The 27,579-nt window shown below is 45.5% G+C and overlaps 1 protein-coding gene across 2 annotated transcripts in view; it reads right to left on the reverse strand.

Moving 5' to 3' along the window:
* Positions 1-27,579, reverse strand: part of USP43 (ubiquitin specific peptidase 43) — a 62,749-nt gene that overhangs the window by 33,794 nt on the left and 1,376 nt on the right. For both annotated transcript variants that reach the window (XM_019944259.3, XM_019944258.3), the window contains exons 2-4: positions 16,927-17,058; positions 9,096-9,199; positions 767-859 (exon numbers count right to left, since the gene is read on the reverse strand). In XM_019944259.3, the coding sequence (XP_019799818.2) occupies positions 767-859; positions 9,096-9,199; positions 16,927-17,058 (329 nt within the window). The remainder of the gene's footprint in view (positions 1-766; positions 860-9,095; positions 9,200-16,926; positions 17,059-27,579) is intronic.

The raw sequence follows: 27,579 nt of genomic DNA on the forward strand, positions 1-27,579 counted from the left end.
TTTGTGGCACAGACAGTCAGCAGCACAGGAATTTAGAGCAGAAAGGGGGATTAAGTTGCCAGGAAAGGCTTTACAAAGCCGTCATGTCTTCACTGCATCCTAAAGATGGAGGATGCCAACAGACAGAGGGCAAGAGAAATGGTTTTTACAAAGGTGAGGAACCCAGGGAAGAAATGCCATCTTCCATGACAGTGAAGGCGCCCCATATAGTTCGCTAAAATTCCATGAGACTGACACGGGCCATCGCCTTAACAGTCACTGCCAAGCCCTGGACTTCTGGGATGCTTGCACTATATGCTTCTTACTTTTGCAGTGACTACACCTCCTACCCAACCCTGCCTCCTCTTTTCTTTTTTTTCCTCATATCTCCCAACAACCCTTTTCCTTTTTCTTTGCTCCTTAAATAAACCTTTTCCTACACCTTCACTAAGAGGAAAAAGGATTTGGAAATAAAGCAGGGCAAAGCAGAGGGTGACAGATTTTCTGCAGTTCGCCCCTGTCTGAGTGGTACCAACTGGCTGGTGCCGGCTTCTGAATGGGCTAAAGACGTAAGCCTGGCAACGGGGCTGATAAACAAAAGCATGTTTATAATTCCTTATTCCACTAAAGAAGGGACTCTGTAACCTTTCACGTTCATTGTCCCATTCAATCCTTGAATGTCCCCAAGCTGCAAAGCTTGGCTGGGAAGCAAAGGAGAAAATGCAGCCGCAAGCCCAAAAGATTCCCAAGGATGGAAGTCAAGTTCACGGGCATGATGCTCACGTACCTCGTCTGTCGCAAGGGGATAGGCAGTGACACACACAGGAAAGGATCGAAGGTGTTGCTCTGTTTCAGGCAGTGGGGACAGGTCAAGGAAGATCTGTGAGGGTAGAGGATACACATGAAAGTTTAATCCCACTGAACGGTTTGGCGGTTCCTCAAAAAGTTAATTAGAGAGCCACCACTGCGATTCCACTCCGAGATCTGTACCACAAAGAACTGAAAACAGGTATTCAAACCCTTGTACACAGAGGTTCATGGCAGCATTCTTCACAATAGTCAAAGGGTGGATACAACTCAAGTGTCCGTCAATGGGTAAACGGGTAAACAAAATGTGGTACAGACACACGATGATTATTATTCAGCCACGAGGTCCTGACACTTGTTACACGAATGAACCTCGAAAACATCGTGTGAGTAAAAGAAGCCGGGCACCAAAGGCCACACATTTTTGATTCCAATTATGTGAAAAATCCAGAGTGGGTAAAGCCATAGGGACGGAAAGCAGATTGGCGGTTGCCAGGTGCTGAGAAGAGGAGGCCTGGGGAGTGACTGCTTCATGGGTACCAGGTTTTCTTCTGGGGGTGACGAAAATGGTTAGGAACCAGAAAAAACTGGTGGTTGCACACCATGGTGGGTGTACATTCTGCTGAATTGCACACTTAAAAGGGTTAATTTTATGTTATGTGACTCATCTCAATTTCTTAAAAAGGATATAGTCACATGTATGAGTGCACTGAGTATGGGAAGGGAGGCTGTAACCCCTCCAAATAGAAAGATACTGTGACAGCTTTCAAGCTCAAAGGTCTCAGTCTCACTGGGCCCCAGAATCACATAGTATGCTTTTTTCAAATGCAGAGGTCCAGGCCCCACTCCTTGAGATTCTGTTTCAAGGGAAGCAGGGAGAGAGAGGCACAGTCATCAGAATGTTAAAAGCTCCCCAGGTGACTCTAGTGTTCAACCAGGTGGAGAACCACTGATGCAATCCACCTGCCTCATTGGACGGCTAAAGGAAACAAAGTTCAGAAAATAGCAGCTAGTAGTAACAGCTAACGGTGAAAGAATTTACTAAAAACTGGGCACTGTGCATGGATTAACCCGTGTGCTAGCCATAAGAACCAGGATGATCCCCATTTTACAGAAGAAAAAACGGAAACACAGAGAGGTTAAGTCACTTGCCCAAGGACACACAGCTCTTAAGTGGCAGAGCTGGCTCAGGTTCCAGAGCCCATGCCCATCATCATGTCGTGAGTACAAGTAGATCCAATAGTTTATTTATATTCTTTAAGCTCTTTGAAATTTAACACTCCCATATTTAGCATGCATCTCTGAGAGGGAAAGCCGAGTTTTATATTCCACCCGGGCGCTCTTATTTTATTTCCTTCATCATATAATGCTCCATATTCTTCCAAGATATAAGGGGTTTCTGGATGCTACATTCCTTCCCCTAAAATCTACATGAATTTCCTTGGAAATAGGGGAGCATACTCCGCCACAGGTCCTGCTCTCAGCACTGGACAGCCCTAGGGTAAGTCAGCAAGAAAACCGGAGCTGGGATCAGAATCAGGTTTCCTGAATCTCGACAGAAAGCACCAGTCCTGCTGGATTGGTTTTCCGTTGAGCAGACAAAATAGAAAAAGCCAGGGCCCAGCAGGAACCCCTGAGGTTTTCAGGGTGTTGTCCCAGGCAACCCTAAGTGCTCTGCTCATAGCAAGTAGGCTTTCCTGGATACAAGTTAACAGAATGCCAACCATGATTTTAGAAAACAGAACCGAGTACAGACCGGAGTATTTAATGTTCGATCACTCTCTGGTAAATTTCCCTCTGGGAAAACCATCGCAATATTTTGGTAAAAAGAAGGCATCAGACATCAAGCTCCCACCAGCAGGGGGACCTGCCATTTGTGGGGGCCCCTCTGCCACCCCAGCTTCTCTCCCTCCCCTCTCCTCCCCTCACCCATCACGTACCGTGGCGTAACATAGGCCTGAAACATGTATTTTTGTCCCTGGGAAATTTCCAAATCCCTGTTTCATATTTAAGTGAACAAATGAGAAAGAATATTTTTCTTTGACTTATTCATTTTTTCTTTAAAGCTACTAAAACTAAGCGAGGCTGCATCTTTCTTGCAGATACATCATAGTCAACTGATTCAGGGATATGGCCTTTAGATTCAGCCATGAATCTCTGGCAGGGAGCAAGAGATGTATAGTTCGGCGAAATCACAGAACAGTCTAATTTTGTATTTAAAGGATGGGGAAAATGTATTGTTTTCATAATAAACCACACAGAGGACATGAAATGCACCTGTTCCTCAAAGGATGAGAAATGAGGAAAGTGAGTGCGACCAACAGATCAGGAGGAAGGGCAGTGTCACTTTCACAGAAAACTCCAGATGTTACCAGGCTCCACCTACACCTCAAATGTGGCCTGGGGGTCCTTTCGTCCTTGCCATCTCCCCCAGAGTTTCACGGTCCTGTCCTACTATCTCCCAGGTACTCACAGAGGAAAGAGACAGAAAATCACCCCGATGCCTTTCAATGTTCACTTGCCCATCCCCCTAAGCTATTTCATCCTCCTTGTCAAATTGTTTCTGTTCCAAAGCCAGCCTCTCACCTGCTGCTGAAACTCAGAACTGCTCTTTGCTCTCCACTGGTTACAAATGTCCCGAAATGGCACTGCTCGTTTCACATTCTGGCCTCTCACTGCTGCTGGATATACGTCTGACACCTCCAACCTGGCCAGCTTCACCTGCTCGCTGGCTGGCGAGACGGATGTCCAAGTCGGCAAGGTAATTATCGTGACGCACGAGCAAGATGTCACCTCTCCAAGATCTGTTCTGAGGAAGCCTTCCAAAACATACTCTGCCTAAAAGGGAACGCTGCCCGTAACGGGGACCAGATTAGGCTTTCTGTGAATAAAAGCTATGAATGCTGTGAAGAGATGAACACACACACACACACGCACACGCACACGCACACGCACACGCACACGCACACTCCCACCTGTAGCCCAAACTCCAACATTGCGACAATCCTTGGCTATTAAACTTGCAGATGTGTTCAGGCTGTGGTAATAATCATATAGAATAACGAATTATTTGTCCTCTAGTTTATAACCTCCAGCACCCCAGTTCTATTCTTCCTTCTCTCCTCCAGCCAAAGGCAAAAACTCAGCCCCCTGAAAAGGAGGACAAGGGAGATGGAGGGAGAATCTCAGTGAACAGGGATCTCTGAATTAACCCATAATAACATTTCCAGCTTTCAATTTCATAAAGGCCGATGCCAGGGCGGCCCTCCATCCCAGGCAGCCTCCCCCCAAGGAAAAGAGGCTGAAGAGGGTCCAGGACAGCAAGTATCACCCTCAGGGGCTCCAGTGTGGAGCTGATGCCCACTGACGGCTACAGAAAATCACTTTTCAGACCTCAAAAGTCCTAGCCTAGGTGGACGTCTCTAACTATATTTTTTCTTAACTCTGCTGCAGGCAGAAAGCAGCTATTTTTAGCTGTCACCAGTCTTTTTTTCCAGCATGAATATCTTGCTTCTTACTCATCATTCTATAGTAATCGACAAAGGGTCCTTGCGGTCCTTAGTCTCAGATCAGCTCAAAAGTCACTTCTTCACGAATCCTCCCCTGACTCATGCCTTATGATACTGTGATTTATAATAAGAAATATATAATTGGTCTCTAACAGTTATTCCAGACACAGAGCTCCTACAGCTTTTGGAATTTCCTAAGTGATAAGAACAAGAATGAAGGTAAAAGGAGCATCTTTTGCTATTCATAACAAACCCCATCCCAACACACCTGAGTTTATGCTAATGAGGTGATACCTGGAAAGCCCCCAGAGAAAACCACAGGAGGGGGGCTGGTTGCCAGAGGGACCAAGCATGGGATTAGAGGGCTCCACCCCTACCTCCTGCGAAAAAAAGAAGGGGGTCAGAGGTTGAGTTAACCACGTATGGCCAATAATTGGATCAATCATGCCTACATAATGTTGCTTCCATAAAAACCCCAGCAGAAGGGGCTGGGAGAGCTTCCAGGTTGGTGACCGTGGGGAGGTGCTGGGAGGGCGGTGCACCCAGCGAGGGGTGCGGAACCTCACCCCTTCCCACAGACCTTGCTCTATGAATCTCCCATCTGGCTGTTCCTGAGTTATAGCCTTTCCAAATCAACAGGTAACCTGGTAAGTAAACGGTTTTCCTGAGTTCTGTGAGCCACTCTAGCAAATCATTGAACCTGAGGAGGGGGCCGTGGAAACCTCCAATTTATAGCCAGTCGGTCAGCAGCGCAGGTGACGACCCGGGACTTGCAATTGGTGTCCGGCGGGCAGGCAGTCCGCTGGGACTGAGCCCTTAACCTGCGGGGTCCGTGCCCGCTCTAAGTAGTGCCAGAATTGAGTTAAATTGTAGGACACTCCGTTGGCGTCCAGAGAGAATCGCAGAATTGCTTAGTGTGGGAAAAACACCCACACATCTGGGGTCAGAAGGATTGTGAGTGTGGAAGTAGTCAAGAGTAATGCAAAGGGAAACGAGTTTTTTTCCACTTTCGCATCCATAACACGCACTTCAAAGCTCCCTCCATTTTTCCATCAAAGCACGTGCCAGTTATACAACTATGTAAAAACCCAGGAGTCACCCTAGATGCTCATTGTTTCCTTGGTCCCTCCGCCCCTGACCCTTAAACTCTCTGGCAAGTCCTGTTGACTCTGTTCCCCACCAGCCCACGTCCCTCCATCTCCATCACTACCTCATGGTCCAGCCACCACCATTCTCCCACTGAGAGAACAGCACATCACCTGCTGCTCCAGCTCCCAGCCCTGCCTCCCTTCATCACCAAAACAACCAGCCAATTTCTTTCTTTTTTCTTCTTTTTTGTTTTGGCCACACCGCAGGGCACGTGGGATCAGATCCCCGACCAGGGATCGGCCCTGTGCCACCTGCAGTGGAAGTGCGGAGTCTTAACCACTGGACTGCCAGGGAAGTCCCCACCAGCCAATTGCTTGAATGGAAAATTAGACCACACCCTGCCTTAAACTTTGCAGTGGTTCCCTTTGCCCCTGAGGCTACAACCCACACGACCAGGTGCGCGCCTACCTGTCCAGCCTCACCTCCCACCCCTCACTACTCGATGGCCCTCTGTTCCTTGAATTTGCCTGGATCACTCCCACCCCAGACCCTTTGCTGCTTTTCCTGCCTGGAATACCCTGTCCCCAAATATTTCAACGGCTGGCTCCTTGTCACTCAGTTCTCAGCTCAAATGTCCCCTCTGCAAAGAAGCCTGGCCTGAACACCTTATCTAAGGTTAGCGGCCTACCCCGCCTCCCAGGTGACATTCATCATCATCGCAAATTGCTGCGTGTGTATTATGTGTGTATTATCTAACACCTCCCCCAGTAGAATGTGAGCTCCTTGAGAACAGGGGCTGACTCCTTTCACAGCTCAATTCCCAGCACCTAGAAGAGGACCTGGCACGTAGTAGGCATGGATTAAACACCCAGAGAATAAAGGGATCTGCTTGGTTAGTATTTCCTCTTGTGGGCAAGGAGTTACAGCCTTCGTTGTAGCCACTGGACCAAGCGCAGTATCAGATGCTCAAGGATGTGCAAGAAGGAAAAGAGGATGTGTGGACAAGAAGGGAAGAAGGTAGAGAGAATGAGTGAGTGGAGAAAGATCTATGGTACGGAGACAAAGAGGAGGGGCACCTGAAGCCAATCACGGTGACCCTTCCCCAAGATCTAACCCGCCCTTGCCTTATGCCTCCCCCTCCCTCCTTCTAGATTTTCTTCTCCCTCCTCCTCTATTCTTTTCCTCTGTCTCCTTATTTTGCTTTCAAGCAGCCTCTGCTTTGAGTACCTGGAGATAAGACAGATGCCCTGCAAGCAGCTTTCATGGCTAAAAGGTGAGTTAGTAGACATGAAATCTAGGTTTCCTCCATGTAAATCTCGTAGTGCATCACCACTTCTCTTAGGAAATCAGTGGGCATTTCTGTTTTTTTTTTTCTGGGGGGGGGATTTTATTTTATTTTATTTATTTATTTTTAACATCTTTATTGGAGTATAATTGCTTTACAATGGTGTGTTAGTTTCTGCTTTACAACAAAGTGAATCAGTTATACATAGACATATGTTCCCATATCTCTTCCCTCTTGCGTCTCCCTCCCTCCCACCCTCCCTATCCCACCCCTCTAGGTGGTCACAAAGCACCGAGCTGATCTCCCTGTGCTATGCGGCTGCTTCCAGTGGGCATTTCTTCATGGACAACGATGAGACAGGGGCTCATCCAGAAGAGATCTGAATTACCCAATGTAAGCAAGCCAGGGCAGGAGGGGAGTGCCCCAGGGTCACTGTGGCTGTCATTCAAGGTCGTTTGAGGTCCTTCTCCCCGCTGGGGCAGGGTGAGGGAACTTCTCAAGGGCTACGGATTTTCCCGTTCCAGTGGGAAAGCAGCTTTGGCATTCTTCCAAAGTGTTTCCGAAACTACTTGCTCTTCCTAAATAAATAATCACCTCAAAGACAGTGATCACGTCCAAATTATATTATGGGCGATCCATGAATATAACATAAATCCTAAATTAGCACAATTGCTGGGCAATTTTAAGTCATCTTCTCCTTTCTAAATACAAAGAATACAAATCTCCCAAAAGTATGGAAGTAAACGGCTGTAAGTGAATTCTAGAAGGCTGAATAATCGTTACTTTGTTTGAAGTAAATAAGAGATAAAAAACCAACAGAAAGCTTATGAAAAAGACAACAGGGCAAAGGAAAGAGAAGAGCATGCAGAAGACTCAGAGAAAAGCCCACCTTTGAAAGTGATTTAATGCAACATCCAAAAGAAAAATCTAAAAAAATGTTTTGGGGCTTCCCTGGTGGCGCAGTGGTTGAGAGTCCGCCTGCCGATGCAGGGGATGCAGGTTCGTGCCCCGGTCCGGGAGGATCCCACATGCCGCGGAGTGGCTGCACCCGTGAGCCATGGCCGCTGAGCCTGTGCGTCCGGAGCCTGTGCTCCGCAACGGGAGAGGCCACAGCAGTGAGAGGCCCGCGTACCGCAAAAAAAAAAAAAAAAGTTTTGGTATCCATAATGGAGAACAGGAAGCAAAGCTTTTGTGCATGAAGTAACAGCAGAACCTCACAGGAAAAGAACAAGGTCAGATGGAAGAGCCACCCAAGAGGAAGAATTACAAAGAAGCAGAAACAGAGATTTATCAAAGGTCAAATCCTGCTTCTGCCATTTACTATGTGTCCTTGCGAAATGCCTGACCCCAGATTGTACCTCATCTCCTTGGGCTCTTCTAAGTTAAATCAAAAACTATCTGGGCGAACATCTATGTAACCAGTGGCTTCCCCTCAATCTTGATCACTGCGCTCATTCCCACCTCGAAGCGGATGTCACTCTCATTGAATATGTTCCCACCCTTTTCAACCGTATCCGTGGAAAGGCATACCTCCTTCGAGAAGCCCCGGGGGTTAGTGCTTTCATTACAACATTGTCATTCTTGAAAATATTCTGCCTTATGTGAATCTCTGAACTGTCATATATAAAAGCCCAAAGAGAACATATACTTTCTGAAGTCAGAGTCTATATAATTATATATCTTTTATATCCTCCATTATGCTGGGAAATCTTGAACTCGAAATAATGTGTGAAACTTGGTTCTCTGGCAATAAAGAACAAACCAGAAAGATCTCATCCACTTCTCAATGATGGCCTGCTGGGGAGATCCTGGCCTCCACATTCATACTCTGGAGAACCATGCTTGCATCACCTCTCCTTCAAGGGGGGGATGGAAGGCCCAGGAGACAGCAAGAAAGAAAAGAAATACTGAGGGGGCTTCCCTGGTGGCACAGTGGTTAAGAGTCCACCTGCCAACGCAGGGGACACGGGTTCAAGCCACGGTCCGGGAAGATCCCACATGCCGTGGAGCAACTAAGCCCGTGCATCACAACTACTGAGCCTGCGCTCTAGAGCCCGCGAGCCACAAGTACTGAAGCCCGCGTGCCTAGAGCCCGTGCTCCGCAACAAGAGAAGCCGCCGCAATGAGAAGCCCGCGCACCGCAATGAAGAGTCGCCCCCGCTCACCGCAACTAGAGAAAGCCCGTGCGCAGCAACGAAGACCCAACGCAGCCAAAAATAAAATAAAAAACACAAAAAAATGAAATACTGAGGGTCAGAGACAATAGAAGTTAGTGGTTAATTGGGATTTATAATGGGAGAGAGAAGGGTGTTTATGGTTTCTGTTGTTTTGTAATCTCGGGGTAAACCTGGCAAAGGGAGGTTAGTTACCAGCATAGGAGTTTGCTGAGCCCTTAAGGACAGATTCTAAACACACCCCATTCTTACCTGTACTGTGCTTGAAAGTGGCTTTGCACAAAGCTTTGGCCTAGAGGAAGCTGAGCTGATGGCGACGGGAGGTCCTCGGAGGTCTTCCTGGCTTCAGGCTGAAGCTGCAAAGAAATGAGGAGAGGAAGCAAGATCAGATGTGCCTCTCATCACTCCACTGCGTTCAGACCAGCGAACCTACACCTCCTCCTGGGTCCTCAGCACCATTCTATGGACCTAAACCTGCAGAACCAGGACCTTCCATGTTGTCTTACCGTAATCCGCCTCTCCTTCAATCCCTGGACCTCCCCAATTCCGAGAGACAGAGACAGACAGAGAGAGAGGAGAGAGAGACAGCGGGAGAGAGACTATGAGAGTGTGTGTGTGTGCGTGTGTGCGCTGAAAGAGCATGAACCTTGGTGGAGAACCCCGTTCTTTACCTCCATCCTTCTAGGCCCCCTGTGTCTAGATGCCTTCTGTACATTTCACTTGGGTGAGCTGCCATCACTTCAAATACATCCACACCAAATCTGCCCATCTTCCACCTGCTAAGCTGTTTCTGTCCACGTTTTCCAGGGAGCCAGTCTTCACATGAGCATTCTCTTTCTCAGACAGACCAGGTTTGCACCTTAGAATAATGGATGCCTGAGCCTCCTCCCTCCACAATCTGTCCTATTGTATCCTTCTCTACATTCCCTTACGTATAAGTGTCCTGTTGCTGCTGTAACAAACGACCACAAACTAGTGGCTTGAAACAACAGAAATGTGTCCCCTCACAGGTCTCGAGACTGGACATCCAAAATCAGCATCACGGAGCCAAAACCAAGGTGTCAGCAAGGCCGCACTCCCTCTGGAGGTTCTGGGGGAAAGTACGTTCCTTGCCTCTTCTACCTTCTGGTAGCTGCGGGAATTCCATGGCTTATGGCCACGTCACATCCGTCTTTAAGGCCGGCAAAGAGCCAGGAGAAAGGACCACAGGGGAACTGTTTGGGGAGAAATGTACTGATGTCTGAAATTTAATTTAAAATGCATCCAAAAAAAAAAAGATGAGAAAAAGATGGAGTGATGAGTGGACAGACGGATGGATAGGTAGATAAATACATGATAAAGCAATTTTAGTAAAATGTAAATTATAGAATCTAGGTGGTGGGTAGGAGATATTCGCTGTATAAGGAATCCAACTTTTCCATGTTTGAAATTTTTCATAATAAAATTTTGGTACAAATAAGAGTGACAAATACTAAGAAGAGTCAGTCCCACTATTTCATTAAACCCAATTTGACCAGAATACGGGATGTACAAAGGGGAGTAGAAAACAGAGCTAGAGAGGGAGTCTGGTACCATGTTGGATGGGGCCTTAAATGTCCTAAAGAAGATTCCTGGTTCAGTAAACAGCATAGTACCAGGGTTAAGGGTTAGACGCTGGAGTCAGACTGCTGGGGTTCAAATCCCTGCACTGGTACTTAGCTGTGAGAGTTTCTCAACCTCTGATCCAGCTAAATCAATTACTTAAACCCTTTGTTCCATGGTTTTCCAATTTCATAAAGGGGTAATGAACGATAGTACCAATGTGCTAGGGATATTTTGAGATTAAAAGAGTTAATGTATATAAAACACTTAGAATAGGGCCTGGCACACAGCAAGCGCTGTATAAGTGTTTGCTGTTGTTACACGAAGGCGAGTGTCTAGTGGGTTTTGAACCTAAGCGGTGGCTACACGCACAGAGACACGCTATAACCTGACAGGCGTGGGCACGATGAAGGAGGGGGCGTCTGGAGTTAGGACACAAATCATGAGGCTCAAGGGTCCGGGTGCCAACAGGGTGAACTAGAGTAGGAGCCATGAAAATAAAAAGGAGGTAGGAACTCAATCAAGACACCCTGTGCGCACAGCTCCTAACTGAGCACCTGAAGGGGAAGGAAACGGAGACAGAGGAGGGATACACAGGGCCAGCTCCAAGCTTCCAGTCTGATGCCTGGAGAACCACTTTCCGTTAACAGAAGAGGGAAAGGCAAAAGGAGAAGTGGGTCAGGGGAGGAGGGGAGGGCAAGCCAAGTTCGAGGCAGAGACACCTACAGCAGGTAACTGAAGGGCTCGGAGGAGAGACAGAACTTGGGTACAGAGCGGACACTGGCATCTGGGCCTGCTCAGGATTGACCCTTCTTCTTTGGGAGTAGCCTCAGTCCACGGGGAGGTGGGGGAGGCTCTTTCCTCGGGGGTCCTGTCCTCCCTTACCAAGAGACAGGCAGGCACATGACCCAAGCTAGACGGATGAGATGTTCTTGCCCTGCGTGTCAACCATGGGCAGAGTGACCTAAAGGCTGCAAACGCCGACTCTAGTGTCCAGGCTGGAGGATTGAGCTGCTCCTGCCACTGAGACACCCTCACCCCAGAGCTGTCTGGTTCTTGATGGTTCCAAGCCTGGTCTTCAGCCTCCCCTTCGATTCTGCACACTCCCCTTAGCCTTCCAACTAATCCCCTTCTTGTTTGAGTCATCTGGTTGGCTGCCGTTCCTCGCAACCAAAGACCTCACAATGATCCGGGCTGCGTCTGCACCCAGACGATAAGGCAGCACGCGTTGAGAGAGGCTGTGGACGTGACCATCCAAGGATGGGTATGGAAAGTGAAAATCCCAGACAAGGCTGGGGTAAGAGGCAGCAGAGGGTCACTCACAAAGCATGGTCTATCAGGTGAGACCCGGCTGGCGCTACCCTGCTAACCAAGTGACCCTAAAACCCTCCCTGAGCCTCATTCCACATCAATCGGACTATTACATCCACCTCACGGAGCCATCATTTGAACGAAAAAAGATGTGGGTATCCTGCCTGGCACACAGTAGGTGCTTAATAAATGTTAGCTTCCTGGTCTTCTCCCCACCCTCATCCCTTTCTTAATTCTGCAAGAGTGGCGTTTCCTGTACGATAAACTACCCAAAAGGTTGCTAGTGTCACAGTGTCTACAGGATAGTAAAAAGAGGCCCTATTCACCAGACAAAAACATTTATCGTTGCATTAACAGAGAAGAAAGCGGTCCTTATGTTTTCTATTCTAGTTTCAAATAAATCGAACTACATGGCTTTCATATGTTTTGAAACAGAAATAACCTCAGAAAGAGAAATTGTTCAGAGTTACACAGGGGACAGTCCCTTTCCTTCTTGGAAACAGAAAATCAAGTTTGTGCCAAATAGTCCAATAGCTCTGCTCGTTCACCTTCAAGCGTTCACAGCCAGGCCTCCGCAGGCAGCCCGATTTTCTAAGAGTGAATTTCAGGAGAGGTTTTGACCCCAGACAGAGAAAAAGATCTTTTCTGGTTTCAATCAGATCAAATGAAGAGTGGGCCAAGCTCCTCTCTTCGACCAACAAGCACCCCTGGTCTTGCTGGGTTGTGGTGCCCTCCTGACACCCTTAGCCATTAAAGGAACAGAAAGCAGCCAGCATGGCTGAGAACGATGAGCAAGGGGCAGAGGGGCCTGAAACCAGGTGGAGTGATTGGTGGGCCAGTCAGGTAGGGCCCCGTCAGCCGCATAGGAGTCCGGATTCTGTTGTAAGTGCAACAGGAAGCCACCAGGGGAATTTAAGCAGGACAGTGACGTGATCTTATTTCCTCTCTGAAAAGATCACTCTGGCTGCAGCGTGGAGAACATATACATATAGTAGCGGGGCACACTGGAAATTGGAAGACCAATTAGGGCTGCTTTTATGTGGGTTTTGAAGTTGTTATGGATTATTGGCTTAAATAAACTCAAAGGCGTCTTAAAGAAAGGTTTGGGGGTGGTGAACTGTGGTTGGGAGCAAAGGCTCCAGAGCAGAGGTTCTCAATGGGGAAACGCTTTTCCCTCCCCCGACCAGGGGACATTTGGCCATGTCTGGAGACATTTTTGCTTATCAATCACAGTTAGGGGTACCACTGGCGTCTGGTAGGTAGAAGGGCGCTACAAATGCTACAACGCACAGGACAACACCCCTCCCAGTAAAGAATTACCCAGCTCCAATGTCAAACGTGCTGAGGCTAAGAAGCCCTGTTCTAGAGTTGAATTTTCTAGATCTGGATCCTTGCTCTCCCACTGATTTGCTGTGTGACTTAGGGCAAGTTACTTAACCTCTCTGTGCTTTTCCTCATCCTTAAGTCCAAAGCCTTTTCCTGCCACAAAGGCACAAAAGAGGAAGACTGAAAGGTAATTGGGAAGGCTGTTTATCCCTCCTACTTTCCAGGTAGGAAGCACTGCCTGGCACAGGACAAAAAGCTTGCTGTTGTTGGTTTTTTTTTTTTTTTTTTGGCCATGCCACACGGCTTACGGGATCTCAGTTCCCTGACCAGGGATTGAACCCGGGCCATGGCAGTGAAAGACTGGAATGCTAACCACTAGGCCACCAGGAAACTCCCAAGAAGACTTTTCTAGATGCAGCCAGAAGGAAGAGGCACCCAGGTCTCCTCCCTCCCTCTGGTGGGAAACAGAAGGCACAAGAAACTCGGGATAAGGAAAGGGATCCAGCACACTGGCTTTGAAATAGACAGACTCAGGTTTGATTCTCTTTCCACAGGTAGAAGTTGAAGGACCTTGGACAATTTAACCTAAATTTCCATTAACTGTAATATATGAATTAACCTTATTATGAGTTACTTATTATTATCCTTATTATGAGTTATCAAATATTAAAGCATGATAACTACTTAATTTATTCAACCATTCAGGGGTTTTATTGAGTGTCTCCTATGCATCAGTGAAATAAGTCATGAAAAGCATCATATGAAATGTCTGGCATGTAACACACTTCAATAAACAGTATCTCTTTTTTTCTTTTTTTGCAGTATGCGGGCCTCTCAGTGTTGTGGCCTCTCCCGTTGCGGAGCACAGGCTTCGGAAGCGCAGGCTCAGCGGCCATGGCTTACAGGCCCAGCCGCTCCGCGGCATGTGGGATCTTCCCGGACCGGGGCACGAACCCGCGTCCCCTGCATCAGCAGGCGGACTCCCAACCACTGCGCCACCAGGGAAGCCACATCTCTCTCTTTTTAATACATCATTCTGATTTCAAAATGTGTTCATGCTAAGATTATGGAATACAGTGTAGTGACACGTTTGTCATCTCAGCATTCCTTTCCAACGTGCCCCAGCTCTACAGAAACCTTCCTTACCCATGTGATTTGGGTGGAGTTCACCCCACAGGCATGGGACCCATGTGCCCAATCAGAATATTCCATCCTGCTGGTCACCTGCCCAGGAGTGGACATGTGAGCCACGCTAAGACAATCGGACTCTTGCCTGGGCTTTTTCTGGAATCCCAAGTGAAAAAGGCTCTGTGAGCACTGCAGGGGCCCCTCCTGCCACTAGATGGGCAGAGTCAGTCTGAGAATGAAGAGAAAGACAAGAGATAAGGAGACCTTGGATCCAGCCTTACCTGAAGCTGGATCAACCCTTGGACTCACAAGTTCTAAAAGACAATAAATGCCCTCTCCTTAAGTTGGACCAAGTTGCAACTAAAAGGGTCTGAATTAGATAAACAGAAAATCATCGTACGTATAAGAAAAATCACCCACAATCCCACAACCCAGAGAAACCACCATAACCTTTAAGTGTCTGGTCCTCCCAGGTTCTGTTTGGTGAAGTTTTTGCTTTGTTTCGTTTGTGTGTTTTGGGGGTGAATGGAGTGGTTCTTTTTATTTTTCTATCTTTTTGGCATGTGGGATCTTAGTTCCCCAACCAGGGATCGAACCTGTGCCCCTTGCAGTGGAAGGTGAAGTCTTAACCACTGGACTACTAGGGAAGTCCTGGGATGGTTCCTTTTAAGATAAGGAAACAGGCTTTCAAGCCAGACCTCCCTTGGATTTGAATCCTGACTCTACCTCTTCTTAAGCTGTGCTGCTTCAGGAAGGTTACACAGCCTCTCTGATTCTTGGTTTACCCATATATAAAATGGGGATAATAACTCTAACAACACCCCGCAAATGATAGTAGCTACTCATACTGTGTATAACACTCCAAGATGTGCTCTGAGGAGTACAGAACACTGTACAATCATTATCTTCCCTGTTCCATGCTTTGGGCAACCTGCTGTCTCAGACATGAGTACTCTTTCTGCAGCTCTGTCAAGCTCTTAGCTTCTACATTATATTGTTGTTTAAAAGAGGTCTATTCTTTATTCAAGACATATACGGCTATGCCCTCCTTTTCTTAAAGTTGCCGCTTGTCATTTTTAAAAGGGAAAGAAACAAAGACAACAGCTGGCTGTGTGGACAAGTTAAGAAAAAAAAATGACTCAGCTTCTTGAGCCATTTTATCTTTAAATAAACATCGTATGTATTTAAGGAGTGCAACATGACGATTTGATACACATCTACATGGTGAAATGATTACTTCAGTCAAGCCAATCAACATATCCACCTCCTCATGTAGTTACCTTTTATTATGTGTGGTGAGAGGGCCTGAAATCGACTCCCTTAGCAAATTTCCAGCACTCGGTATGGTATTATTAACTACGGTCCTCATGCTGCACATTACGTATCTCGATTCATTCATCCTACAAACTGTGACTGCCATTCAATCTCCCCCCCATTTATTTATTCTTTTATTTTTAAAATTTATTTTATTGAATATAGTTGATTTACAATGCTGTGTTAATTTCTGCTGTACAGCAAAGTGATTCAGTTATACATATATGTCCATTCTTTTTCATATTCCTTTCCATTATGATTTTTCTCAGGATATAGAATATAGTTCCCTGTGCTCTACAGTAGGACCTTGTTGTTTATCCATCCTGTATAAACTAGTTTGCATCTGCTAATCCCAAACGCCCAATAGTTCCCTCCCCCAACCCCCTCCCCCTTGGCAACCACAAGTCTGTTCTCTACGTCTGGGAGTCTGTTTCTGTTTCGTAGATAGGTCCATTTGTGTCACATTTTTCCATTCAAACTTTATTACTCTAGAATAATGGTCTCTGAGCAGATAATGTAAGGATGGGAAGGTAACGGGTGAAAGATTGAAACACTTCCAAAGGGCTTTTTAATTGATTTCACGAGGGGGATGGGAATAAAATGTCCAGAATTAAAACAAACAAACAAAAAACAAGTACAGCAGTTCTTGTAGCTGCATCTGGCTCAGTTTTGAGACACATAAAAAGTAATATGCGACTGATTAATTACCAAAGCTTGTGAAACATTTTTTAAATTATAGCAGATTATTCATGGATATTGTTGTAATAATTCTGCTCACTCATGGAATCGTAACTTCACTCGTTTTTACTTTCTTAAGAGAGAGATAAAAGGATAGGATTCGAGTAGAACCCATCACTGATCTTTATTTAGCAAAGCCCATAGAGAACACAGCTGATTTATCAACTAGCGGTGGCTACGACGTAGGGCTTTCTTACTCCCAAAGGTTTGAGGTTTCATCCAAATCTGGGACTGCTGTGTGCCCACATGCCAAGATCATCCATCCTGTGTCTTGAAAAAAAAGATTGGGAATCGCTTGCTCTGTAGGATAAGTAACTGAAAAGGCAAGGGTGGAGATACAATGGAAGCATCTAAAAACAATAAGCAATGGCACCCATGGCCTCAGGTGACCAAACTTTTTGGACAAAAAGGAGATTTTTTTTTTTCAGACTTTAAACCAAACAGAAACCCTATTCACCCTGTCACTGGGATTAAAGAGGATGAGGAACTGCAATGGGAGGAAACGTCTGGTCTAAAACAAAAGGGTCAAACAGGAAGAAGCAGGGAACGGTCCTGTGTGAACACCGGCCAGAATACGCAAACATCTACGGATCTGAATCTCAAGATTGAGTTTTGAAGAGCTGAGTAAACGCGCAAGGGGAAAAAAGAAAATCAAACACCACGTGTTGTTTCGAGGGCGACTGACCTTGTCGGACCCCAGCCCCCGGGCCGCGCCCTCCAAGTCCTCGTGCACACGATCCAGCAACCAGAGCAGGAACTCCAGGGCGTCGTGCTGGGAATTGCCCTGGAACTGAGAGCCATATTTGGAGACAGCGTTCTGAAAGGAATAGAAGAATGTTTACATTAGCCAAGACATGGAAGCAAACTAGGTGCCCATCAACGGACAATTGGGGACTTCCCCGGTGGCGCAGTGGTTAAGAATCCGCCTGCCAATGCAGGGGACACGGGTTCGAGCCCTGGTCTGGGAAGATCCCACATGCCGCGGAGCAAGTAAGCCCGTGCGCCGCAACTACTGAGCCTGAGCTCTAGAGCCCGCGAGCTACAACTACTGAGCTCGCGTGCCACAACTACTGAGACCACCTGCCACAACTACTGAAGCCCACACGCCTAGAGCCCATGTAGCAAGAGAAGCCACTGCAGTGAGAAGCCCGCACTTTGAGGGGCAATTTGGCCCTTCAAACATCCAAATAAGGACCTGGAAGCACCAAGCCTACCCATGGTCGTGCTTCAGCCTTGACCAGGATGACAAGTCAGAAACAACGTGGGGCGAGAAATGGTCTTTCCTGCTAAAGCCTGTCATTTGGGGGGCAGTGTCCCCAAATGCTGTGAGGGTTCTCTGTATAGGAGGAGGCATCGTTTTTTCTAGAAAGACTACCATTGTGTATCCTGTCCTTTGAAAACCCACAGGGTTGTCTGTTGAATATATGTATATATATATATATATATATATATATTTTAAATTGAAGTATAGTTGATTTACAATATTGTGTTAGTCTCAGGTGTACAGCGTAGTGATTCAGTATTTTTGCAGATTCTATTCCATTATAGGTTGTTACAACATAATGGGTATAATCCCCTGTGCTCTACAGTAAATCCTTGTTGCTTATCTATTTCATGTATGGTAGTTTGTATGTTAATCCCATACCCCTAATTTGTCCCTTTCCCCTTTGGTAACCACAAGTTTGTTTTCTATGTCTGTGAGTCTGTTTCCGTTTTGTTTTGTTTCTTTTTTATTTTATTTTATTTTAATTTTTATTGAAGTATAGTTGATTTACAATGTTGTTAGTTTCTGCTGTATGGCAAAGTAAACCGGTTATACATATATCCACTCTTTTTTAGATTCTTTTGAGTAGAGTTCCCTGTGCTATATGTTTCTGTTTGAATATAGATTCATTTGTATTATTTTTTAGATTCCACATGTAAGTGATATCATATAGTATTTGCCTTTGACTTACTTCACTAAGCATAATATTCTCCAGGTCCATCCACGTTGCTGCAAACGGCAGTATTTCATTCTTTTTTATGGCTGAGAAATGTTCCATTGGATGTTTATACCACATCTTCTTAATCCAATTGTTTTTTTTTAATGATTAAGATTTTTTTTAGCATTTAATTTTATTTATTTTTGGCTGTGTTGGGTCTTCGTTGCTGCGTGCGGGCTTTCTCTGGTTGCAGCAAGCGGGGGTTACTCTTCGTTGCAGTGCGTGGGCTTCTCATTGTGGTGGCTTCGCTTGTTGTGGAGCACAGGCTCTAGGCGTGTGGGCTTCAGTAGTTGTGGCAGGTGGTCTCAGTAGTTGCGGCACGTGGGCTCAGTAGTTGTGGCTCGCGGGCTCTAGAGCACAGGCTCCGTAGTTGTGGCACACGGGCTTAGTTGCTCCGCGGCATGTGGGATCTTCCCTGACCAGGGCTCGAACCCGTGTCCCCTGCATTGGCAGGCGGATTCTTAACCACTGCGCCACCAGGGAAGTCCCCAATCGTCCGTTGATGGGCACTTAGTTTGCTTCCATGTCTTGACTAATGTAAATAGTGCTGCTATGAACATTGGGGGGCGTGTATCTTTTCAAACTAGTGTTTTCATTTTTTTCTAGAAATATACCCGGGAGTGGGACTGCTGGATCACATGGTAGACTGTTTTGATAGAGTGATCATCTCTCCTCCCTGAAGCTCTGGTCCTTGGATTGCTGAGGGGCACGCTCACCTGGCCCCCCACCCACACCCTCAGTCTATTTCCACGCTGTCTCTCTCTGTTCACCCCAAAGGTGGACAGCTTCTTGTCCCTCTCTCTCCACGGTGGTTTCCTTCATTCCCACGGCGTTAACTCTCCTCTTTGAGAATGACCACATGGCCCACTGAAGTGGGCTTCCTTAAATACCACGCATGTGGTTCCTTCACCGCCTCTTCCTAAAATGAATGAAACTTGAGAAGTGCAAACATCTCCTTCTGTGGTTAGATCACAAAATGTTTGGGCCAGTCCTTAATCCCTTTAATAAATACTTATTTGTTGAGTGCCTACTAGGGGCCAGGCACTAGTCTAGGGCCTGGGGCTACAACACCCACATTCCTGTGCCCTTCATGCTGTCCTGTTAGACAAGGTGACCGCTTTGTCATTTTCTGGGTAAATGCATGTTCCAGCTTTCAAAAAGTTTATTTCAAAGGGTAATATATGCACCTACTTAAAAAAAATAATTCAAAATATAAAAAGAACAGTAACGAAAAGTCTTCCCAGGCCTGGGTGCCCCTCCCCTCCCCAGAGGGAGGACACTTTGAACATTTTCTTACGTAGCATCCTTCCAGGGTCTTTTTTGTGCAAGCACGAGCATCTGAATGTAAGCAAACCCCCTTTTCTGTGTGAGTGCACAGGGCAGGCCTTGTCCCCTGTAGGTCTGTCCTCTGTTCATGCCCACCCGAGGTAGCTGTGTGAGCAAAGCTGTGAACCCAGCAGATCTCACCAAGCCCAATCTAATCAAAGGCCCTGGGCTTTTTTTCTTTTCCTTTTTTTTCATCTTTCCTTGAGACTTAAAGGAAACTTTAGGATGAACCGAAGCGAAATCCAAGATTTAATTAACTGAAACGCTGGTTCTGAGTCTTTAGTTGAAACACACTAGCCTGGGTGCACTGGAGGGTCTAGCCTTCTCTGCACTTTGACCCCCAAGCAGGGCTGCCCAATTAGCAAATAAAATGAACCTTGAATAAGCAGTAAATAATGGTAATGTTTGTGGTATAAGTATGTCCCAGGCCATATTGGGAATATATTTCTACTAACAAGTTATTGTTTATCTGAAATTCAAATGGAGCTGGGCATCATGTATTTTACCTGGCAACCCTACCTCCCAGCCTCCCTCACACCTACATCCTTAGTACCAACATTCAAGCCCCTCCGGCTTGAAATCTCTAAAGTCAGCTCTTTCTCTTAGTGTCAGGGTCCTCTTGCAGGTTCCATCTCACACCCACGTCAATCAAGCATTCTGAGTCTGCCTTCCCAACTGTTTCCATCCCACCCCTTCACCAGAGTCCCATTCCCACTGCTGAGTCCTAACTCCCGCTGACCCAGACTGCAATGCCTACCTCGAGGGGAGCCCGGCCCCCAGCACCTCCCCCTGACCACCCACTGCCTGCAGGACAGGACAGACCCTTCTTCCCACAGCCCAGCTGGTAATGTCATGTCCCCACCCAAACCCTTCCCGACTCGCTGACTCACCACCTAATAATCCAGATTCCTCCAGTCTGGCCCCATCCATCACTCACCACTCCATCTCATGTTTCAAAGCTCCAGGTAAGTGAGCCACTCGGGTGCCCCAAACATACTTTCCCACTTCTATGGGCTATACCTTTCCTTATTCTTTCTTCCATGTGAGATCCATTCCTCTCCTGCTAATCAGGCTGATCCTTTAAGACTGACACTCTTGTCTTCTTAGTCTGGCCATAAAGCCACACAACCTTTCCAGAAAGAATTTGACAACTTCAAGAAGACAGACAAGATAAGGCCTTAATAATGTCCCTCTTTATAAACACAGTGATTCTACTTTAAGAGGTTTAGCCTAAGGAAATGAGAGATCCAAGCAAAGATATCTCAAAGTTATCTGGGGAGAACTTACTGCACACTTATACCAGATGGCCTTAAAAATTATGCGTCAGGAAATACTAATGAGAAAAGAAGATAAATAATCCTGTCGTTAAAAAAAAAAACAGCAAAAATGTATATTTGAGATTTTAAAAATATATTTATAGATAGAAAGGTAAAAGACCAGAAAATGTCTGGCAAAACATTAACAAATGGTTATAGAAAGATGGGACCACAGGTAATTTTCATTTTGACTTGTACATTGTGAATGTTTTTAACAGTGAACACTATTCTTTATTGGTCTTTTCCCAATTATAACAGTATCTGTCAGGTATTTTACAGAGTTTTTTAAGATAACTTTACCTCCTGATTCTACAGAAAACATTCCCATAGAAAGTCTATTGAAATGTAACTAGAACTGCATGAAAGCTAAATCCTTGGGATTTAACTTGGGAGAGATGAATGGCAATATTTGGTATTTCTACCCTGCAATACGGCATAGCTCTATCCGTGTGTGTGTGTGTGTGTGTGTGTGTGTGTGTGTGTATTTCTTCCTCTCACCACTGATAATTTATAACATATTTGTTTTAAGAAGTATTCCTACTTATTTCATACATTGGGTTGGTTTCAGGTATGAAATCTCATTTTCATGTTTCTAAATAGGTCTTGCTTTTGACTGTCTATGTTGTACCTGAACCCATTAGCGACAGCAATCATTCTAAAATACGGATTTCTAGAACGATTTAGTAATTTTCCTTCTGTTCAATATATTGTTTTTTCCATTTCCACTTCACGTCTTACTGGTTTTGTCCAGAACTTCCAAAACATACAAGTGATGAAGGTATCCTTGTTTTTAAAAAGCAATGCCTCCGCCGTATCGCTTGAGGCCTACTGTACGTCTAAAATTGTTAGTCTAAAATTGATCCTCAAGCACGTGAGCTACGATAAATTCCAGATGGCTGAAATCCTTAATACAGCCATAGAAAAACTAGAAGTACATAACATAGAATGTTTATCAAAAGGTATGAGATAAATAAATCTAAAACTTTCCGGAGGGAGAAGGAGAGAGTTGGGAGAAGATATGTGCAGCAAATATGACTAGAGTTAAGGAACTTACAGAAACAAGAAAAAAGAACATTAAGACCGAGGCAGAACGGACAAACGACATGAGCAGACAATTCCAAGAGCAGTCTTACAACTAGTAAAAAAAAAAGCACAGAAAAATCCAACACCTCACTCCTAATCAAAAAAACACATGTAAAAACAAGATGCTATTTCTTTTTGTTCAATAAATTAATTAGAGAGAATAACCAACACTTAGGAAAATACGCATTGCTGATGTATCTACGACTTGATATAATCATTTGGAAAGAAATCTGTCAATGTGGGTACTAAAAATAATCAAGCCCAACAAAATTGAACTAAAAACTAAAAAACAGGGCTTCCCTGGTGGCGCAGTGGTTGAGAGTCCGCCTGCCGATGCAGGGGACACGGGTTCGTGCCCCGGTCCGGGAAGATCCCACATGCCGCGGAGCGGCTGGTCCCGGGAGCCATGGCCGCTGAGCCTGCGCGTCCGGAGCCTGGGCTCCACAACGGGAGAGGCCACAACAGTGAGAGGCCCGCGTACCGCAAAAAAAAAAAAAAAAAACAAAACTAAAAAACAATAAATACTTAAAATTGGGATGGTGATTATACAGGTACATACATGTCAAAACTCATCAGATTCTACACTTAAAATTTTTACTCGGCCCCGAGAAAAGAAATTCTGCCACTTGCAACAATGTGGATGGACCTTGAGGGCATTATGCTGAAATAAGTCAGACAGAGAAAGACAGATAGTGTATGATACTTCTTCCATGTGGAATCTAAAAAACAACTGAAATTGGAAAAGCAGAAAATAAAACAGTGGTTATCAGGGGCTGAGGGTGGAGAGATGGGACAGATGGTGTGTAAGGGTACATAGTTGTAACTAGTAGATTAATAAGTCCTGGAGACTAATACATGGTACAGGCAGACCTCAGAGTTATTGTAGGTTCAGTTCCAGACCACCATAATAAAGCAAATATCTCAAGAAAGCGAGTCACGTGAATTTTTTGGTTTCCCAGGGCATATAAAATTATATTCACGCTATTCTGTAGTCTCTTAACACTACAGAAGTACAATGTACAATAGCATTGTCTAAAAAAAACAACCTACAGACCTTAATTAAAAAACAATTGATTATAAAATAAAATTGAGAAAAAATAAAATGGCAAAAATAAATAACTAAAACAATTTATTGCTAACAAAATGCTGACCATCATCTGAGCCTTCAGCGAGTCTAATCTGTTGCTGGTGGAGGGTCTGGCCTCCACGTTGGTGGCTGCTGACCAGTCAGGGTAACTGGGGCAATTTCCGAAAATAAGACATTTGCCGCATGGATTGACCTCTCCTTTCACTTGAACTCTTAGAGGTCACTGTGGGGTTATTAAATGGCCTAATTACAATATTGTGTGTCTCAGGGAAGAGGGAGGCCCAAGAACAGGGAGAGAGGTGGGGGAACAGCCGGTTGGTGGAGCAGTCAGAACACACACATTTAAGTTCACTATCTTATATAGGCGCAGTTCACGGCAGCCCAAAACAATGATAATAGTAACATCAAAGATCACTGATCACAGATCACCATAACAAATATAATAACAATGAAAAAGTTGTAGATACTGTGAGAATGACCAAAATGTGACAGAGACACAAAGTGAGCAAAGGCTCTTGGAAAAAGGGCGCTGATAGACTTGACTGACGCAGGGCTGTCACAAACCTTCAATTTGTAAAGAACGCAATATCTGCTAAGTACAATGAAATGAAGTGTACCCGTCCAGTGATTATAGACAACAAAACTGTACTATAAACGATAAATTTGCTAAGACACTAGATCTTAGTTGTTCCCAGAGCTAAAAGAAATGATAATTACATGACGAGATAAGGGTGTTAACCAATGCTACTATTGGCAGTCATACTGCAGTACAAATGTATCAAACCAATGTAGTATATACCCCACACAGTGTTATATCTCACATATAACTCAATTTTTAAAAATGGGTGCCTTTCACTGTACATAATTTATACCTCGTAAAAATTGATTTAAAAAGAAAGAAACAGGGCTTCCCTGGTGGCGCAGTGGTTGTGAGTCCGCCTGCCGATGCAGGGGACGCGGGTTCGTGCCCCGGTCCGGGAAGATCCCACATGCCGCGGAGCGGCTGGGCCCGTGAGCCATGGCCGCTGAGCCTGCGCGTCCGGAGCCTGTGCTCCGCAACGGGAGAGGCCACAACAGTGAGAAGCCCTCGGACAGCAAAAAAAAAAAAAGCAAGAAACATAAAAAGGACAAAACAGTCATCTTTGTTTTGACCATGTCGTTTCACTTCAAGGAATTAAGCTTATGGAAATGATCAGAGCTGAGGACGACGATTTAAATACAAGAATTTTCAATGTAGCATGATAGCTGGAAAATTGTACAGTACATAAACCTCTCCCTAGGGATTGGTTCATTTAATGAGATATTACACAATCATTAAAAATTAAGTTTTATAAAACATTTTAATGACCAGGAGAAAGTCTTATGATAATACTTAACTGAAAACAGCAGGATACAAAACTAGAATTTCCAATTGTTTGTACATGATCTGAAGCACATCAACACAGCAGTGATGGTTACCTCCAGGGGGTGCAGTTCCAGATCTTTTTTTTTTTTTTTTACATTTTAGCATTTTCCAATTTTTTATAGTTATATACATTGAATTACATCATTAGAAATCAAAGTATTATGGATAATACCATGGACAGGATTTTTAAAATGTATTTATTCATTTGCTCTTAAGTCCTACTATCACTGGGAAGCTGGGTGACTCAGGGCCCAGGGAGGGGGAACACCACAGACCCATCCTTTTTGGGTGGCTGCGCTGGAGTAACTCACTCCAGCCTGCTGGCTGCTTCTCAACTTCCTCCCTTCCTCGGTGTGAAGCTAATAATCCCTCTTAAAGACCAAACTCCTCTACACAACCTTCTGTGGCTTCTCCCAAACCCATTCTCCAGCCCCTCCCCCCAGCCACATAGGCTTTCATCAATTCATTTTATCAGGCATTTATCCTGCCCAGCCCCACCCCCTCAGGGACTGGCAGTTTCAGTCTCAGGAACTATAATGCACTTTCCCACCCTCCCATGTCCTTAGCTGACCCTTCATCCTTCAAAACTCAACTCAATGGTTCCCTCTCCTGGGAAGACTTCCTAGCCCACCTTCTCACACCACCTTCCCCAAACAACCACGTCCTCCTGCCAGAATTGCCGTAGAGCATCTTTATTTTTTATTTTTATTTTTTTAACATCTTTATTGGAGTATAATTGCTTTACAATGGTGTGTTAGTTTCTGCTTTATAACAAAGTGAATCAGCTATATGCATACATACAACCCCATATCCCCTCCCTCTTGCGTCTCCCTCCCACCCTCCTTATCCCACCCCTCTAGGTGGTCACAAAGCACAGAGCTGATCTCCCTGTGCCATGCAGCTGCTTCCCACTAGCTGTCTATTTTACATTTGGTAGTATATATATGTCCATGCCACTCTCTCACTTCGTCCCAGCCTACCCTTCCCCCTCCCCTTGTCCTCAAGTCCATTCTCTACGTCTGTGTCTTTATTCCTGTCCTGCCCCTAGGTTCATCAGAACCTTTTTTTTTTTTTTACATTCCATATATATGTGTTAGCATACGGTATTTGTTTTTCTCTTTCTGACTTACTTCACTCTGTATGACAGACTCTAGGTCCATCCACCTCACTATAAATAACTCAATTTTGTTTCCTTTTATGGCTGAGTAATATTCCATTGTATATATGTGTCACATCTTCTTTATCCATTCATCTGTCGATGGACACTTAGGTTGCTTCCATGTCCTGGCTACTGTAAATAGAGCATCTTTATTTTGTAGCACTTGTCACCAGTTCTAATCGTGGGCCCGTGGTATTACTTCACTCGCATCCATCTCTCCCACTGGACCGTAAGCTCCAGGAGAGGAGCCCCAGGATCGGGTTTTGCACTCATCACCCCACATGTGTTCCATGCTCCCTGTATAGTATCTAGACACTCAATATTTGTTGAATGCATAAATGTTTCCTCATCTGTAAAATAAAAGGTGCCCACCTAGATTTCAATCCCCAAGGTTTAAAAGCACAGATTCTGGAATCCTTCCCCACTGTCTCCAAGGCTGCCTACCAGGAAAGTTCCAGGAACCCCTGGCTTATAACACCCTTACTAACATATTAACAGTTTGATTATCCTTCAGCTCCCCGAGGCTCACAGGGAGATTCTTGGCTCTAGGGATTTGAGAGCAGGATTTGAGAGAGACAGGAAACGCTGGTGAGTCATGGAAGGTGATTACTAATTTGGAAGACTTTTCAAGCTACTCCCGTCTCTCCCATTCCTGCAGTAACTGGATGAGAATGCATGGAGCAATAGAAAAGGTACACAGGATTACCTCCCTCCCTCCAGGTCTCTGCAAGTGAGGAATTATAATTAGCTCATTTTACCCTCAGAACAACCCTATAAGAAGGTAGGTACCTCTAGAGTCCCATTTTACAGATAAGGAAAGTTGAGGCACAGTTGAGATTTTAGTAACTTGCTCAAGGTAACCAAGACCTTGCTCTGAACCACTAAAGGATACTGCCTCTCACATTTAAAAAGCAAATGATGCCAAAAGGAGATATTACTGACACCCATTTGACCCACTGACGCCTGCAGAACAGTGCTTCACTAGTGGAAGCAGGAGGGAGGACGGTAGGGGTTGGCATCCTCGTGGGTCACATGGCAAGGATTGCTTTCTCAGGCTGAAACTCAAGAGCGGTGATGCTTGTGGAATGAACACTGACAAGTTCCCTCTCCCCCAAGAACAACAATCCCTAGTCTTTGGGGAGCTTCAGCTCTCTGCCCAGAACTGTGGTTTTTTAGCAGGAAGCCAGCCATGCGCGTCAATTATCAGCACTCTTTAATCCAACTGGGACCCCAAACAAATGCCCCGCTTTAATCCTGGGTGAAGTGATACACATAACTTCCAAAGCCTCATGACCCTGCAGCATACCCAGTAAGTAGACCGTGACCCCAGGAACAAAGGATACAAACCCACGCTAACGCATCCTAGGGGATTTCATTCACACTAAGCAAAAGCATGCCACCTCCAATATAGCACACCCACTGCCTCTCCCAGGCCCTCGGCACAGTACCTGGCACACAGATTCTCAGCTTTCGATGGGCTTAGAATAAAAGCCAAACTCCTTACCGTTGCCTCCCAAACCTTACATGATCTGGCCAACCTCATCTCCTCCCCACTCTACTCTTCTGGGCAAGAGCCACCCGAGTTTTCTTCATGCCTCCAGTTCTCAGCTCCTTCAGGCCTCTGGTCTTTGCAACTGCTGTTCCCTCCCCCTGTGGGGATTACTCCTAGATCTTGGCCTGGCTGCGTCCTTCTCATCATCCACCTCCTTCCTCCTAGACCTTGGCCTTCGAAGTTCGACTCCCCGCACCGCACTGGAAACTAGAGTGGAAACCCTCTATCCCTGGCGTTAGAACAGTCCTCCGATACTTCAACTAATGTTTGCTGAGTGCAGAAATGCTGAATTCGCTCAAATCCACCAGCTCCCTGCACTCACCCGCCTCAAGCGCTGACACACTAATCAACTCAAAACAAAGGCTGTGGGCTTCCCTGGTGGCGCAGTGGTAGTGAGAGAGAGGCATGGACATATATACGCTACCAAA

This window comes from Tursiops truncatus, chromosome 20, assembly GCF_011762595.2.
Source record: "Tursiops truncatus isolate mTurTru1 chromosome 20, mTurTru1.mat.Y, whole genome shotgun sequence".
NCBI lineage: Eukaryota > Metazoa > Chordata > Mammalia > Artiodactyla > Delphinidae > Tursiops > Tursiops truncatus.